The 17,267-nt window shown below is 43.3% G+C and overlaps 2 protein-coding genes across 4 annotated transcripts in view; one reads left to right on the top strand and one right to left on the bottom strand.

The window, feature by feature from the left end:
- The window catches only part of NUP88 (nucleoporin 88), a 62,474-nt gene extending 58,504 nt beyond the window's left edge, over window positions 1-3,970 (bottom strand). The window contains exons 1-4 of one of the 3 annotated variants that reach the window (XM_004483516.5): window positions 3,896-3,970; window positions 3,185-3,595; window positions 949-1,118; window positions 92-217 (exon numbers count right to left, since the gene is read on the bottom strand). In XM_004483516.5, coding sequence (XP_004483573.1) covers window positions 92-217; window positions 949-1,118; window positions 3,185-3,475 — 587 coding nt within the window. In that variant the 5' untranslated portion in view covers window positions 3,476-3,595; window positions 3,896-3,970. Of the gene's footprint in view, window positions 1-91; window positions 218-948; window positions 1,119-3,184 lie in introns of all 3 variants that reach the window. The other 2 variants (XM_004483517.4, XM_071210377.1) reach the window with 2 other exon arrangements.
- A 14-nt stretch (window positions 3,971-3,984) lies between these two features.
- Window positions 3,985-17,233, top strand: RPAIN (RPA interacting protein). The gene is given in 8 exon segments (XM_004483519.4): window positions 3,985-4,124; window positions 5,545-5,715; window positions 8,367-8,427; window positions 10,661-10,686; window positions 10,688-10,773; window positions 10,933-10,996; window positions 12,548-12,688; window positions 17,084-17,233. Coding segments are annotated over 8 exon segments (660 nt in total). The 5' UTR covers window positions 3,985-4,043; the 3' UTR covers window positions 17,114-17,233.
- Window positions 17,234-17,267: the final 34 nt, after the last annotated feature.

Genomic DNA, 17,267 nt, shown 5'->3' on the forward strand with positions numbered 1-17,267 from the left:
GCTATAACAGCCATCTTAAGGTGTTAACTGGCAATCAGGAATAAAGCCCTCCTGCTCACAAAGTTGGAAGAGAAATAAAAATAAACTTTACCTTATTATATTGTCTGACGTTAACAGCACTATGTGGGGATCCAGCATTTCACTTGGATACCAGGCAGCATGCTTTAGAGTCAGAGAGGTAGAACTGGTAAAAAATCTCTCAGCAACTGGAGTGGTACTAAAATAAAGACAATTTTCCAAAACATTTTGTAGAACTTAGATGAAAAACTATCTAAGGAAAAATCTAGTTTAATACTTTGCTCGTCTTTCCTTTAATTTCTCTTAACTCTGACTGAGATAGCACTTAAAGCACATGTTAATTATCACAGAACCAAATTTACAATGTTTTCTAAATTGTATAATATAGACACAGTATCTTATTTGATCCTTTCAATAACCCTGTGTGGAAAGTATGGGGACAAATATTTATCATTCCTATTTTGGACAAGAGGAAACTGAGATTTAGAAAAGAAACAGTTTAAGGGGCACCAACCCTAAGATATGGAGCTAAACTCCAAGTTGGTTTTCTAACTTATATTCCTCTCAGTAGAGCTTTCAGGCTTTCACCTTTCTGGGTTTGTTGAAACAATAATATAAAAATAAAAGCTAGAAACACTTATGAGCAAACTCTTTGGCAAACAAAGTATTAATTGCTTTTTAAAAATTCTTATTTCTACCTAATTAAAATAATGGCTTGATTTCCAATGAGACATCAGTGTGCTAATTCATGCAAAATAAAAGTATAATCACACATATTGTAAACATTAATATCACAAGAAGCCAGTCTGCAGACAATCAGAATATTCTAATGTAATGTTTTAATAACAGCATACTAAATATACCTTAAGAGCAATTTTCTGCATGTGTTATAAGTTACACAGATAAACACTCAATGGAAATATAACTTACCTACAATTCACTGTTGATTTTCCTCCTTCAAATTCAGAATTCTTCCCCCATCTTTTAGGTAATTCTAATACCATAAGTCCTTTTATTCCTATAAGTGCTACATGATGTTGTGTTGGACTTAACAAGACTTGATAGATTTCAAACAGGGGTGGATTTATGCAAAGCAGTCTCTGAAAATCAAAGCAAACTGGTCAAAACAGATAGTTTTAATGTAAATATGTGGTGGTTACTTAAAAGCATATTAATGCTTTAATTTACTATAACTGGAGAATAATGAAGTATTATCGATAAGTACTAACACTTGGCCCACTAACTGACGAAATAGTACTAAGTATTTAGATTGGAATGTTACATAAAGTACATTAGATTTCACTATCTTGATAAAGAGAATACTAGATATAACTTTCCTCTTTAGAATCAGGGTAGTACATTTCTGAATATAAGTAATCCCATAACTGTGTTCTTGGGAGTGGTTGAAGATAGAAAGTTTATGTTGTGTGTATTTCCACAATTTTATAAGACAATGAAGGAAGTGGATGTGGCTCAAGCAACTGGGCTCCTGTCTACCATATGGGAGGCCCTAGGTTCAATCCCCAGGGCCTCCCGATGAAGACAAGCTGGCCCATGCTATGGAGAGCTGTCAAACAAGATGACACAATGCAGTGAGTTGTAGAGGAGAGACAGCGAGAAACACAGCAGAGACCAGGGAGATGAGATGGCTCAAGCAACTGAGTGCCTCTCTTCCACACCTGAGGTTCCAGGATTGGTTTCCGGTGCCTTCTAAAAAGAAAGATGAGAAGAAAAGACAAGCCGACACGGAAGAAAACACAGCAAATGACACAGAGAGCAGACAGCAAGCGCAAACAACAAGGGGAGGGGTTAAAGATAAAGACAGACAACGACAATTAAATGACAATCCTGGAAAGAATCTAATAAACGGAGAAAATGCCCAAAAGGACAATTATTGGGACATATGGAAAAATTAGAATTTAAACCATGGGCTTTATATTAATGTTAAATTTCATGAACTTGATCCCCGTGCTTAAGGGGATGTCAAAAGACAAATCAGAGTTGAGTTGCAGCTTACAGCAATTTATTTAGGACACCAAGACTGCTCCAGCAGCAAAGAAACCTTTTGCCTGCAAAGTGAAAGCAGCTACAAGGCTGGAGAATTTGTGGGCAGTTTTCTAAACAGAAAGAAGTTAGTTGGCTAGGTTTTGATGACTGGAGCCGGGCCCAGTTAGTCTTATAAGTGTTGGTTAAGTGTAAGCACAGTTCTACTTTTAATTGGGCTGAGTGTGCTTAAGTAGGGGCTTAACTGGCTTTTTAAGGTAAAATGTCGTAGTAGGGACTTTCAGAAGAGGCTGAACTAATTCTAAGCTAGTTTAGGGAATTTAACTTTTATGCTGGTTCTAAGAAAACTCAGGAGCTATTTTTTCTTATGTTTTAGTGGTTATATAAGTGGAATAGCCTTGTTCTTCAGAAATGCACATGAAGTACTAAGTGTTCAAGGAACATGATGTATACAACCTATGTTCAAATATTTAGATGATGGATGGGTAGAGGAGAAAGAATGATATGGCAAAGTGGAACTTTGAGGATAGCCTATTTTCTAAATGCGGACAGAAAGAATAATCAGAGGATTTCTCCTCTATGTAAGGCATGAAGAGTGGTGCTTTCAAATTCATTACTTAATTCGATGCTCACAACAACCCCAAGCGAAAGCTTTGATTATCCCTACTGTATGAATGTCACCTCATGAAATAGGTTTCTTTTGACTAACCTACCGAAAAATAGCACACTCTTTATCCCTTTACCCTGCTTTGTTTTTCTTCAGAGCATCTGACCATCTCTGATATATTGTTAATTATTCCACGGTCTTTCCCTTCCTTCCAGACTCACAGAACTTAAGTACAATGAAAGCAAGAACTTGAACTTGCTTTCTGTTTCGTTTCTATAATAGTGTCTTTCACAGTGTCAGGGTCAAACCTTTGCGGAAAAAATAAAATAAGGAAACAATCTTCAGACGGTTATGTGGCCTGCTGGAATGGAAATAATAAGGGGGTCTCTAGGGACCGTCCCACTCGAAGTGGGAGGTCCCCGAAAAGGCACCTGCTTACACTAGAACCAGGCACACCACCAGAAGACCAAAGCTAATCAGATGGGAACACCACCACCAACAAAAAACAAGTCTAGACCGCGGCTAAGGATCATTCCCAGTCTCAGTCAGCCTCACCTGATACTGGGAGAGTGAGGGTTCCTCACTGCCGCCACTGAGGCCCCGAAGGCGAATGACTAAGAAGGAGCTGCCTTCCCGGTGCCACAGGAAGAGCTCTCCGCCGAGGCCGAAGAGTAGGTTTCTCGTTAACAACGGCGGCGGCGAAGACAAAGATAAAGAAGCCGGCTTCTCAGCTTCGGTTGAGTTCTCGTTTTTCAGTCCTTCCCGGAGCCGCAGAAACACGACGTGATTCGGAAGCCAGGTCTGCCACAGCTCACTGTCGCCCACGGGCTCCTCGGCAGCCGCCATCTTCGCCCAGTCTCCTCACCGCGGTCGCTCAGCCCGCCGCCGAGCGCAGCCAATCCGCGGCCGGCCGCGCACGGCTCCGACAAACCCTCGGGCGGATGGCCCGGAAGCTCGAGGCTGAAGCTGGGGGCGGAACAAAGGCCAGGCCAACCCATCAGGAAGGGGCATTGCCAGAGGAAGACCAATCACGAGAGGGGGTGGGACGAGGAGGCCGACAGGCCGGAGCCGGCTTAAGAGAAAGCGTTGTTTCCGCTTCAGGTCTTCTAGCCGGGAAAAAGCCCGAGACCTGTGTATCTAATGAACTCTTGGACACCTCCGCTAGCGTAAATCCAGACCTCCAAAATCCTTCCCACAAGACTTACCTCCCTGCCGCTGAATCTAAGGTTGGGTTTATCTCACAAATGTTCCTAAACGATCACCCACCTTTGGGTTGCCCAAGTCTATCGCCGTGTGGCGTCCGTCGGCAAGACTTAAGCTTCCCAGAATCCCCTGCTCCACAGACTACAACTCCCAGCGTCCTGCGCTCCATCGCGGGGCGGGGCCTTTCGGCCGCGACTCCCGGGAAAAAGAGATGGCTGAGCCGCCTGCGTCTCGGCGCCGCTCGCTGTATAAACTGATGGGCTCGCCGCCTTGGAAGGAGGCATTCAGGCAGGTGAGTGTGGGGTTTGGGAAACCCTGGCTGAGCAGGAGTCATACCTCTGATCCGTCCCGGGTCCGCTCTCCTCCATGCCTTAGCCTCATCTCTCCTCTGCGAGGCTGGTGCCCGGAACGCTTGGCCGGTAGAGGTGGATCTCGAACCAAGGCCCTCCTTGGTCACTGCCCAGCTGCCTGCCCGGAGTTTCTGCCTCCGTGGGTGTGGGATTGGCCCGAGACCCCCACCCTCAAGATTTGGATTTGGGTTTGTTTTAAATTTGACGTGTGGTCATGGCCGCACTCCCTGCACTCTTGTTAGTAATAAAAGCATATTTAAGTGCCGCCTGCCCGCTAGCACCTCGGAGACCCGACCCAGCAAGGTGAGGCAACAAAAAGGGAAACAAGCAAAAAACACAAAAGAGCACACAGCAAATGGACATAGAGAGCAGACAGCAAGCAAGCCGCCAGGGGCGGGGGGGGGGGGGGGGGGGGGGCATAAATAAAAATAAATACAGACACAGAAGAACCACAGCGAATGGACACAGACCGGACAGCAGGCAAAAAGCCACAAGGGCAGGGGGAATAAAAACAACAACAACAACAATAACAAAAACATATCTGAACACATGCTGTGCTGCTGTGCGCGGGCATTTTATATATGTACTTCGTGTTTCTGTTCTAGAGCATAAATTGAGGCTCAGAAAAGCTTCATTTACTAAGTAGCAGAGTTGTATCCCACTCCAGTTTTCACTTATTCTGAACTCAGCGTGGTTTCCTGTAAGTAATATTTACTGTCTCTCCAGGAAAACCTGAAATAGTGGATTTATACCAGGAAAGTAATCTGACACTTGTAAGTGACTGTAGAGCAGTGTTTCTGAACCTCGGCACAGTTGACGTCTTGAGGGGAATAAATCCAGCTGTTCTATGTATGGTAGAATTGTTTAGCAGCATCCCTATCCTCTACCCAGTAGATGTCCAGTAGCTTTCTAGTTTTGACAACCAAAAATGTCTCTAGACATTGCTACTTGTTCACTGGGGAACAGTATTCTTCCCAAGTTGGGAAATACTGTTGTATAGGAAAGCAGTCACCACAGCCATATCAAGAGTAGCAAGAATTTGTTAGCAACCTAAATATCTTGTAATATGACAGGAGATACTGAAATATTATGCATCCAACCATTAATTATGCACTAAAAATAGAATGTAACATATGGAGGTCTGGTAATAAATGAACAAAGCCTTGAAATTTTACCTATCTAAAGGTAGACAAGGACTGGAGGGCAATGTGCAGAATTAAAAAGTTAGGATTATAGTTGAAATTTTATGTATTCTATAAATTTCCCTTAATGTTTTAACAACTAACATGTTTTTGTTGCTGACGTTTTTAATGGAATTCTTTTTTTTTTTTTTTTTGTCCCCATCTTGCTGCTGCTTCCAAGGGATGCCTACAAAGAATGAGAAACAGCCGGGACAGACTCCTGAACAAGTACCGCCAGGCTGGAGGCAATATGCCAGGGGGAGCACAGAGTACCCTTCTAGTGCAAGAGGTGATGGAAGAGGAATGGAATGCTTTGCAGTCAGTGGATGGATGTCCAGAGGCCTTGGCTCAGGTCAGGTTGGGATGTGTATAATGCAGGGAGGGGACTACTGCACCAAGACCTCAGTGTCCTTTCTGTTCCTATTTCCCAAGTCCTCTATTCCCACCCACCTTTAGCCCCCAATCAGGATTTTAACTGCTATTAACCCAAAATCTTCTACCTTTAATGTTAGACAACCAATGCTTCCAAATACCAGACTATAGATTTTTTTTTTTTTTAATTCCCCTCCCCTCCCCCGGTTGTCTGTTTTCTGTGTCTTTTTGCTGCGTCTTGTTTCTTTGTCCGCTTCTGTTGTCGTCAGCGGCACGGGAAGTGTGGGCGGCGCCATTCCTCGGCAGGCTGCTCCCTCCTTCGCGCTGGGCGGCTCTCCTTATGGGTGCACTCCTTGCGCGTGGGGCTCCCCTACGCGGGGGACAGCCCTGTGTAGCACGGCACTCCTTGCGCGCATCAGGACTGCGCATGGGCCAGCTCCACACGGGTCAAGGAGGCCCGGGGCTTGAACCACGGACCTCCCATGTGGTAGACGGACGCCCTAACCACTGGGCCAAAGTCCGTTTCCCTACCAGACTATAGATTTGCTGCATCATTGCATCATAATCACTTATGAAACATAAAAACTATATATTCATAAATGTATTCATTACATGGCTCCAACCCTGGAAATTTTTATTCAGTAGGCGTGGGCAAAGAATCTTTCTTTTTAAGACGGTCTCCAGGAGTTTTCTAATTCTAATCTCAGCCAGGTTTGGGAGTTGGGTGTGGATAGGAAACCATTTACAGTGTAATCAGGAAGAGCACTTGATTGGAAGTCAGAAGTTCTGGAAATGTAATCCTGGTTTTGCTATTAATTGACTGCTCACTTGACTCTGCCTCTTTGAGTTTTAGTTTTCACAATTATAAAATGAAGACGATACTGTCTGTGTTGTCTATATGAGACAGATTCTATGAGATAACATGTCAGAAACTGCTTTACAGGGAAGCGGATGTGGCTCATCTGATAGAGCATCTGCCTTCCGTATAGGAGGTCCAGGGTTCAAATACAGGGCCTTCTGGCCTGTGTGTAGGCTGGCCCACCACAGTGTTGCCGTGTGCAAGGAGTGCTATGCCACGCAGGGGTGCTCCGTACGTCGTAGGGGAGCCCCACATGAAAGGAGTGCGCCCTGCAAGGAGAGCCACCCTGCGTGAAAAAAGCACAGCCCGAAATGGAGTGGTGCTGCGCACACGGAGAGCTGACACAAAAAGAGACACAGATTCCTGGTGCCGCCGAGAATGCAAGCAGACACAGAAGAACACACAGTGATGGACATGAGAGCAGACAAGGGTGGAGGGAAGGGGAGAGAAATAAATAAAATAAATCTAAAAAAAAAAAAAAAACTGCTTTACAAACATCAAGTCACTATGTATTAATGATGCATTATTGGGTGCCTTTTATGTGTCCTACAGATGCTAAATGTTTGCCTTACAGTATCACAGTTAGTGCTCACAATAACCCTCACGTAGGTTTTTGTGTTTTTTTTAAAGATTTATTTTGTTTATTCCCTCCCCCACCCCCGTGGTCTCCTCTCTGTGTCCATTCACTGTGTGTTCTATGTCTGCTTGCACCCTCTGTGGCACTGGGAAACTGCATCTCTTTTGTTGCATCATCTTGCTGCATCAGCTCTCCGTGTGTGTGGCACCACATCTGGGTGGGCTGCACTTTTTTCATGTGGGGTGGCTCTCCTTGCAGGGCCCACTCCTTGTGCATGGGGCACACTCCTTGTGCATGGGGCACTCCCACATGAGGGCGCCCCTGCATTGCACAGTACTCCTTGAATGCGCGGCAGCTCTGTGCGTGGGCCAGCTCACCACACAGGTCAGGAGGCCCTGGGTATTGAACCCTGGACCCTCCCATATGGTAGGCGGATGCTCTATCAGTTGAACCACATCTGCTTCCCTCATGTAGGTTTTTTTTTTTTTTTTTAAGATTTATTTTTATTTATTTAATTCCCCTCCCCTCCCCCAGTTGTCTGTTTTCTGTGTCTTTTTGCTGCGTCTTGTTTCTTTGTCCGCTTCTGTTGTCGTCAGCGGCACGGGAAGTGTGGGCGGCGCCATTCCTCGGCAGGCTGCTCCCTCCTTCGCGCTGGGCGGCTCTCCCTATGGGTGCACTCCTTGCACGTGGGGCCCCCCTACGCGGGGGACACCCCTGTGTAGCACGGCATTCCTTGCGCGCATCAGCACTGCGCACGGGCCAGCTCCACAAGGGTCAAGGAGGCCCGGGGCTTGAACCCTGGACCTCCCATGTGGTAGACGGACGCCCTAACCCCTGGGCCCAAGTCCGTTTCCCCCTCATGTAGGTTTTATTCCCACTTTACCAAGCCTAAAACTGAGGTTCACAGAAGTTAGGAACTTCCCTGTGATCAGAGAACCTTGGCTGAACCATGTTAACTACTGCTATACACCATCTTCCCAAAATTTCATGCTGTTATTCTGTTACAGTGTAGTTTGATCATTGGTTAATGATTTCTTAGCATGCCCACATTTTGTCATTGTCAGCGTATTGTACAGGACTGATTTCCTGATGGATACTGGGTTCTTCAAACCAGGTTCCAAGTATGAGAATCACTGTATGACTTGGTAATTGGTTAAAACTTCAGACCTCTGGTGAACTCTGCTTTCTCGTGCAGGTGGAAGAACTGATGGACCTGGCTGCACTAGAGGAAATCCAACAGGAGCTGATTGACCAAGGTGATCCCTGGAAGTAGTCCTTCCTACATATATTTGGCTACCTTAATGCTGATCTTCCCTCTTATAGGATTAGTTCTTAATTCCCCTTCCTCTATCTCTGTCTTCAGTCATGTTTCCAGAAGATTTTTACTTTGAAGTTTCAGTTGTCTGTCTTCCCAGTTATAAGGATCTCTAGTATATTGGCCTCATGCTAAAAACTTCCCATTCCATGATATTGTTTTCTCTTTATGGCTACCCTTCAAGACAGTGTTAGAAGAGCAAGTAGAGTCTTACACAGATCACAGTAAGAGATGGAATTGGGAAGCAAAAGCACTTGTGTGACTCTGGTACCCACGTTTATTTTGCTATTCTATAGTACCTCTCTATTAATAGGTTAGTTTTAATCCTGTCACTTTACAGGATACAGTGTATGGTATATTTGCTGTCCTCAATTTACATGCTGTCTCTTCCATCCATCTTTACTGACTCCCCAGGGTCTTGTGCGTGTCCACTTTTGGGTTTGTCCATAGAATTGTATGGAGTGAATAGTTTAGCACCTTATATTAAGTCATATAACTTTATCTCGACTAGCCTTAGCTTTTCTCATCTGTAAAACAGAGATAATAGACCCACCCTATAAGTTAATTGCAACAGTCAAATAAAATGTGTGGAGTAGACTTAGATCAGTGCCTGATATAGAGAAAGCTTTCAGTAAGTGATAATTATTATTGTGGGGATGCAAGACTATTGAGTCTTCAGCCTAACTGCTAAGATTCACTCCACAGCTTACCATTTTAACTTGTATGACACTGGGCAAGACTAAACTTAATCTCCCTATGCCCTGGTTTCTTCATCTTTAAAATAAGGACAATAAAAAAGAAGTTATCAACAACAAAAGAAGTTAACAAAGAGAAAGGGATTAAAAGAGCATTAAAAAAAAGTATTTGACACATATTAAGTGCTATGTAAGTATTACTTACTTTCATAATTAAAGATTTATTTTTTTATTATCTCTCCCCTGCCTCCCCCCCCCACCCAGTTGTCTGCTCTCTGTGTCCATTCGCTGTGTGTTCCTTCTGTGACCTTCCTTTCTTGTGTCCTTATCAGTGGCACTGAGAATCTGTGTTTCTTTTTGTTGCGTCATCTTTTTGTGTTAGCTCTGTGTGTGTGTGGTGCCATTCCTGGGCAGGCTGAACTTTCTTTTGAGCTGGGTGGCTCTCCTTATGGGGCGTACTCCTTGCGCGTGGGGGCTCCCCCTACATGGGGGAACACCCCTGCTTGGCAGGGGCACTCCTTGTGCGCATCAGCACTGCGCATGGCCAGCTCCACATGGGTCAAGGAGGCCCGGGGTTTTGAACCGCGGACCTCCATTGGTAGGCAAACGCCCTAATCCATCAGGCCAAATCCGCTTCCTGTCCTTGAGTTTTTTTGGTCACCTTTTGTTATTGATTCAACGTTTTCCCCCAACTACTAAATCTATGTGATGAAATATAGGACTCACTAAATGTTTCCTTTAGAGTATATTTAACAATGATAAGGATTTACTATGCTCTGCTGTACTCAGTCATAAGGAACACTCAGAGCAGAGGTCGGCAAACTTTTTCTGTGAAGGGCCAGATAGTAAATATTTTAGGTTTTGCAGGCCACCTGATCTCTGTTGCAACTACTCACCTCTGCTGTTGTAGTACAAAAGTTCTTATAGACAGTACATAAACAAATGAGTGTGCCTGTGTTCCAATACAACTGCATTTACAAAAACAAGCAGTGGACTGAATTTGGCCTGTGGGCTGTAGTTTAGTTTGCTGACTCCTCTAAAGTCTAGATTGTAAACTCCTCAAAGCAGGACCAGTCTTCATTGTTATACCCCAGGGGTACACATGAAGCTATTGTTGCATGTTTTGCTGAAGGGAATGAAAACATACCTCACAGAGAACAATACAATGCCCTGTCATATTAGCTTTATCTAGCTGACCCTGGGATCTTGACATTTCACATCTCTGCTCCTGTGACCTCCAGAGATGTGCATGAAAGTCATCTCCTTGACACTTGGTCTCATCTTCACCCCTTGTGCTGCAAGGAGGGGACACACAGGAGGGGGAGGGATCCAACAAGGTGATGCTAGCCTCAGTGAGCAGTAAATATCTAGTGATTGATAGCATGAATCTTTCCCTTGTGTGGAGGGAGCCTTGAAGGTGAAGCTTAGTGTGCAAGATGGAAACCTGGGTGAAGCACTATAACTGCCTTTACCTTGCAGAACAGTCCATCATCAGTGAGTATGAGAAAGAGCTTGCAGTTTGATGAAAAGTGTCTCAGCATCATGCTGGCTGAGTGGGAAGCAAACTCCCTCATCTGTCCTGTGTGTACAAAGTAAGAGTTTCCAAAACCTTTTCAGCATTATTGTTTCTCCATCCTTGCCCCCATGGTGAGTGGGATTTACCCCCAAGTTTCTTGCCTGGAAAGGTTTGGGAATTCAGGTCTGGTACCCATGCAGACCTTGATTCTCTGGGATCCCATTTCCCTGTCTAGGTATAACCTCAGAATAACAAGCTGTGTGGTTGTATGTCAGTGTGGCCTGAACATCCCATCTCCTGTAAGTATTTCACACATGAATTTTGTGCCATGTCTTCCCACATATACCTACTTCTTAAAAAATGCTGAAGTATGATATTTAATTATTGCAGTAGTATATACCCACTTTCTTAAAGAACTCTCAGTAGTGTGCTAGAGCTGATTGTGCACATCTCTTCCCAATTCTGTTCAGTGACATCACATTAACACCTCGAAATCAGCCATGGTAAGAATATTTACAGCATGAAAATTGGCAAACACTACAAATCTGTGCCCCTCCTCTCCATAGCTCTTTGTTTAACACAGATTAGTGCACCATTTAAGCTTCAATGATCTTATATTACAGTTGGAATCTCTCATCTGACATGTTAGGGACTGAAAGTTTGCCAGTTAAAGTAGCTAATTATAAAAATGAAGAATTTTATAGTAAGTTTAAAATTTCTGAATTTACTTGCCAGTCTTTGAGTGAAGCTTTAGTGACTAGAGATCTGACTTGTCTTCTCTTACATTAAAATACTCCTGTATTACGTAGTCTAGAATTTCCAATTTTCTTTCTATAAAGTGAATCAAGAAGCTTAAGTACATGGCTTTAGGACTTTTCCTCCCCATTATTTATCTAATTCAACAACTTTTTTTAAGCAGCTCATCTTTTAAAGTGTTTCCTGAACATTTCACTTTATCATTAAAACAAAAACTTTCTTTTCAGTCTCATATTTCATTGGTTTGCATAATTTGTAGTTAAATTATTTAATAACAGGAGCAAGTACAATTAGCACAGACAGATCTGGGACTAAACATAGCTGGCTTTGGTAACCTTCCACTCAGCTGGTAGAAGTGTGAGGGAGACTAGAAAGCAGCTTACAACCTCTGATTCCTCATGTTATGAGTGGTAATCAGTATGTTTTCTAGCAGGAATAGAGAATATGGGTTAATCTGGAAAGGCAGTTCAATGGAAATCAATTAAGAGAGCTTCTTAGCACAGTCATGACCCTGAAGAACATTTTTTAAAAGGCCTAAGGTATCAAGCCATTAAAATGGGCCAGAATTGGGAAGTGGTTGTGGCTCAACTGATAGAGCATCTGCCTACCATATGGGAGGTCCAGGGTTCAAACCTAAGGCCTCCTGACCCATGTGGTAAGCTGGCCCACGTGCAGTGCTGCCGCGCGCAAGGAATGCCATGCCATGCAGGGGTTACCCCCACGTAAGGATGCCCCATGCGCAAGGGCTGCGCCCCACAAGGAGAGTCATCCTGTGCAAAAAAAGCGCAGCCCGCCCAGGAGTGGCACCACACACACGGAGAGCTGGTGCAGCAAGATGATGCAACAAAGAGACACAGATTCCTGGTACCACCTGAAAAGAATGCAAGTGGACACAGAGAGCAGACAGCGGGGGGGGGGGGGGGGGGGGGGGGGGTAGGGAGAAGGGGAGAGAAATAAAATCTTTAAAAAAAAAAAAAGAGCCAGAATTATATTGGGTAGTATGAGGAATCAAGATTTTCAACCTGTTGACTATAAAGTGACTAAGATTACTTTAGAATTGTAATTTAACTTTTTTTGAACTTTTAAATTTTTAGTCTCCAGAGTTGACAGAGCAGAAGTTCCGTGCCTTTTTAGAAGATAGTATAAATGAGCACAGCACACACTGTTCCCATACACCTGAGTTTTCAGTCACTGAAGGTGCAGAAGAAAAGAACAATCTTCTCATGAGCTGTCTGGTAAGCCTTCTAGTGGTAAGAGAGCAAGTCAGTAGTTGATTTTATTCCCACCTTGGTAGAAACTATAGCTTAGAAACAGGGAAGTGTTTTAAAATAGTTTACTCTCCGATGAATTTATACGGATAGAAAAGTGGAAGTAGCAAGTGACTTCAACTAGAAGGCCAACCATTCCCTGAAAGAGGAAGTGACAGAGGCAGCATAGAATAGTGGAAGGAACTTTGGGCCAGGAATTAGGAAGCTTAGCTGCACCACCTACTCTATTTTTTCTTCTTTATTAGAGAAGTTGTATGTTTACAGAATAATTGTGCTTAAAATACTGGATTCCCTTATGCCACCTATTATTAATACCTTGGTGGGGAACACTTGTCACAATTAATGATAGCACATTTTTATAATCATACTATAAACTGTAGTCCATGGTTTAACTTAGGCTTCATGATGTCTTGTAGTTCCATGGATTTTTAATTTTTGTTACCATATATACAATCTAACATTTCCCTTTAAATCATTCAGATGTATATTTCAGTGTTATTGTGTTCACATTGTGTTTCCATCACCACCATCACAAAACATTTCCACCATTCCAAATAGGATCCTATACATTTTAAGCCTTAACTTCCCATTCCCTATCCCTGCCTCATCCCCTGGTATCCTATATTCTAGATTCTGACTCTATGAGTTTGCTTATTCTAATGACTTCAAATCAATGAGATCATACCATATTTGTCCTTTTGTATCTGGCTTATTTCACACAACATGTATTCAAGGTTCAACCATGTTGTTGAAGTATCAGGACTTCATTCCTTTTTATGGCTGTATATTATTCCACATTTTATTTATCCATTTATTGGTTGAGGGACACTTGGGTTGCTTCCATCTTTTGGCAATTGGGAATAATGCTGCTTATGAACCTCAGTGTGTAAATATCTGTTCAAGTCCCTGCTTTCAGATCTTTTGGGTATATACCTAATAGTGGGATTGCCAGGTCATACTGTACTTCTGTACTTAGCTTTCTGAGGAACTGCCCGTCTTCCACAGCAGCTGCACCATCTTACATTGTGCCTAGCAATAAAGGAGTGTTCCTATTTCTCTGCATCCACTTCAATACTTATTTTCCATTTTTTAACAGTAACCATTCTGATGGAATAAAATGGTATTTCATTGTGGTTTTGGTTTGCATTTCCATGATGGCTAATGATGTTGAGCATCTTTTCATGTGCTTTCTAGCCATTTGTGTATCTTCTTTGGAGAGATGTCTATTAAGTCCTTTGCCCATTTTCTTTTTTTAAGTTGTAGTATTGCTTTACATCTTCTAGATAATAAACCTTTATTGAATATGTGGTTTCTAACCATCTGATTGGCAGGAGTGGTTTAGGATTCAGCTGATGTTTCATATTCTTAAGACCCAAATAGGCCCTCCTGGCACCAGTTTGCAGGATACAGGATAATAAGCACAGCAGGGCAGCAGCATCAGGCTTGCTTCTGCAGCAGGAGTTCTCACAGCAGTCCAGGGGCCAGTCACTAGCCTCCTAGGTGACAGCTCAAATGTGAGGGTGGGTATGAAAGCCACCCTGGCTTAAAAACCTTAAGCTTGCTTTAGAACGAGTATCTCTTAAAATAATTTTGGGACATAGTTTCTAGGTCCTAAACAAGGGAACTTTGGGGTTATGAGCATCCTGCCCTTTGGAAGCCCAAAGATAGGGCTTTCTCCTGGGTATTTATAGTTCACTCAGGGCCTTCCCATTCCAGGTGCAGTCTACCTGTCAGAGATTGTTCGTATTATAAATGGCATTGCCTGATAACACAGCTATCATTTCACCTTTATCAAGTTTCTTCAATAAAGTATTCATTTCTATTTACTCATTCAGAAAAATGTACTAAGGACTCCTTTAAATTTAAAAATACTTCTCTCTCCTAGAGCTCAAGTCTAAGAGAGATGTAAAGAGAACGTACAAAAAAATAGGTGGGAAAGCAGATTAGGCTCAACTGATAGTGTCCACCTACCACATGGGAGGTCCAGGGTTCAAACCCAGGGCCTCCTGACCTGTGTGAGCTGGCCCACACGCAGTGCTGATGCGCACAAGGAGTGCCGTGCCACGCAGGGGTGTCCCCCACATAGGGGAGCCCCATGTGCAAGGAGTGCACCCTGTAAGGAGAGCCGCCCTGTGTGCAAAAAATAAAAAATAAAAAGTGCAGTCTGCCCAAGAATGGTGCTGCACACACGGACAGCTGATGCAGCAAGATGATGCAACAAAGAGACACAGATTCCTGGTGCTGCTGGCAAGAATGCAAGTGGACAAAAAAAAACACACGGTAAATGGACACAGCAGACAGTGAGGGGGAAGTGGAGAGAAATTTTAAAAAGTAAATCTTAAAAAAACCCAAATAAGTGGAGTAAGTACCCCCTGGAGAGCTATTGAGGGGGGGCTTATGGGAGAGTTCAGAGAGACCAGTCTCATTTATGGATAAAGGCTTCCTAGAGGAGGCTTAAACTTAACCTTGGCTTGGCAGCGGACTTGTCCCAGTGGTTAGGGCATCCGTCTACATGGGAGGTCCGCGGTTCAAACCCCGGGCCTCCTTGACCCGTGTGCAGCTGGCCCATGCACAGTGCTGATGTGCACAAGGAGTGCCCTGCCACACGGGTGTCCCGCGCGTGAGGAGTGCGCCTGTAAGGAGAGCCGCCCAGCACAAAAGACACATGAAAAAAAAAAAAATTAACAGCACTGAATTAAGATATGTGAATGTGGTTAAAAGGGGAAATATTAGGTTGTATGTATATCACTTGAATAAAAAAATAAAAACAACAACAAAAACTTAACCTTGGCTTGAAGTATATGCAATAGGATCAGCATATAGTTAAGGTGAATTATTGTGGTAGAGCTTAAGTGGAAGACCTTTTGACAGAACAAGTAGAGCAGTGTAAGAACTTCAAGTCATTCTGCTTAGCTGGAGCATGAGGTTCACAGCACAAGAAAGCTGTGATCCAATATGGAAGTTGGTATGACAGCTGCCAGTTTAAGATGTTCTTGAGCCACAAACAGCATTTAAAGGCTATCCCTCTGTGGGAGAGATGAGGAGGGGTAACCTCTGGCAGTCTAACAGTGGGGATGGAGGGAATGGCATGGATATGAGAGACTTTGAAAGTGAACTGAAATTCTCCAACTGTTATCAGGGTGAAGAGTCAAAGAACATGCCAGGTTTCAAGGCTGCATAACTGGCCAATGGTGGGGCCATGCGTAGAAGACAGGGTTTGTATGGAAAATTTGGGAACTGTGGACATGTTAGATTTCTGTGGAACATCCAGGTTTTGGTGGCAGTGAGCATTGTTGGGATGGAGCAGAGAATGAGGGATAGCTACTTCCATATAATCACAAAGGGTAATGAATGCACTGACAATGCCAAAGGGGTAACCTGCAGAAAAAAGTGAGTAGGGAGCCAGAAAGTAGAAACAGTAACTGTAGAATAGTTTTTCCAAGAAGTTGGGCAATAGTTAAGAAAAATGTTAACTGAGGATTCAGTGATTGTTAGATAAAGGAAATCAAGGTGGAATGAAGAACATTGATTCAAGATCCAAAGAAATCAGGCTATAGGGGTGAGTCAGCATAGCTTCCAAAGATAAGGTAGAGGAAGAGGGGTTTGGCAGCTACAGAAGATGGTGTATGTATAAGAACATGGAATATTTGAAACATGAGAGGGACCAGTGGTCAGAGGTTGGTCAAGGGGATGGACCACCTGTTAGCCAGGATTGGAAGGTAATTTCTTCCAGAGAAAGCCAAATATATTAACTATGGAAGCAGACGTCCATGGTCAAAGTTAAAAGGACAGGATTCCTTAGCATAGTGGTGAAGCTGAGCCACTGAAGAAATCAGAGCCAGTTTTAGATCAAGAGAAGACGTTAATGGGCCTGAGTTCTCTTTCTGCCTGTTGGGAGCTTGTGTGGTTTGTACCTCAGTATGATACATACCTGTTTCAATCTTGGTTAAGTTGAAAGAATCTCATTTCATGTTGAATTATAAAGACTCCAAGCTGTCAAGTTTGATTAATTTTTCTGACCACTGATTTCCTGAGGATAAGAATATTTATCAGTTCAATCTCCAGGATTTGATCTGCACTTGAGGACTACATGGCTGCTGATGGTTTTAAAGCCAGTTGTGATAAGGCTGCAGGACAGAGGTCCAGCAGAGACCAAGGGTGGGGCACATCAGTGGTCTCTGACAAACTACACCACTGAACTCATTTCATAATCATAACTGAACTCTGTATCATCTCATGTTAGAATTCTAATTGTAGCATAATATCATGATTGAGTGTAATTTTTTACCATATATTGAGTGAGATGGCTTTCATGACTGAAATACAATTTAAACTAACTTTTTTTTTTCTATTTAAACTCAGGCTTGTGATACTTGGGCTATCATCCTGTAAAGCCAGCCTTAACTCTCACCGTTCCTGGGTTGGAAACAACTAATTCCATCTTAGAAAGGAGCCTTGTATATAAAAACCTTTTATTTATAACTTATTGTGTATTAAAACTTTTCAAATGTCTCTGAGTGTTTTTCATGCAGGTTGAAGGGGAAGG

The sequence above is a fragment of the Dasypus novemcinctus genome, chromosome 21 (genome assembly GCF_030445035.2).
Source record: "Dasypus novemcinctus isolate mDasNov1 chromosome 21, mDasNov1.1.hap2, whole genome shotgun sequence".
Taxonomy (NCBI): Eukaryota; Metazoa; Chordata; class Mammalia; order Cingulata; family Dasypodidae; genus Dasypus; species Dasypus novemcinctus.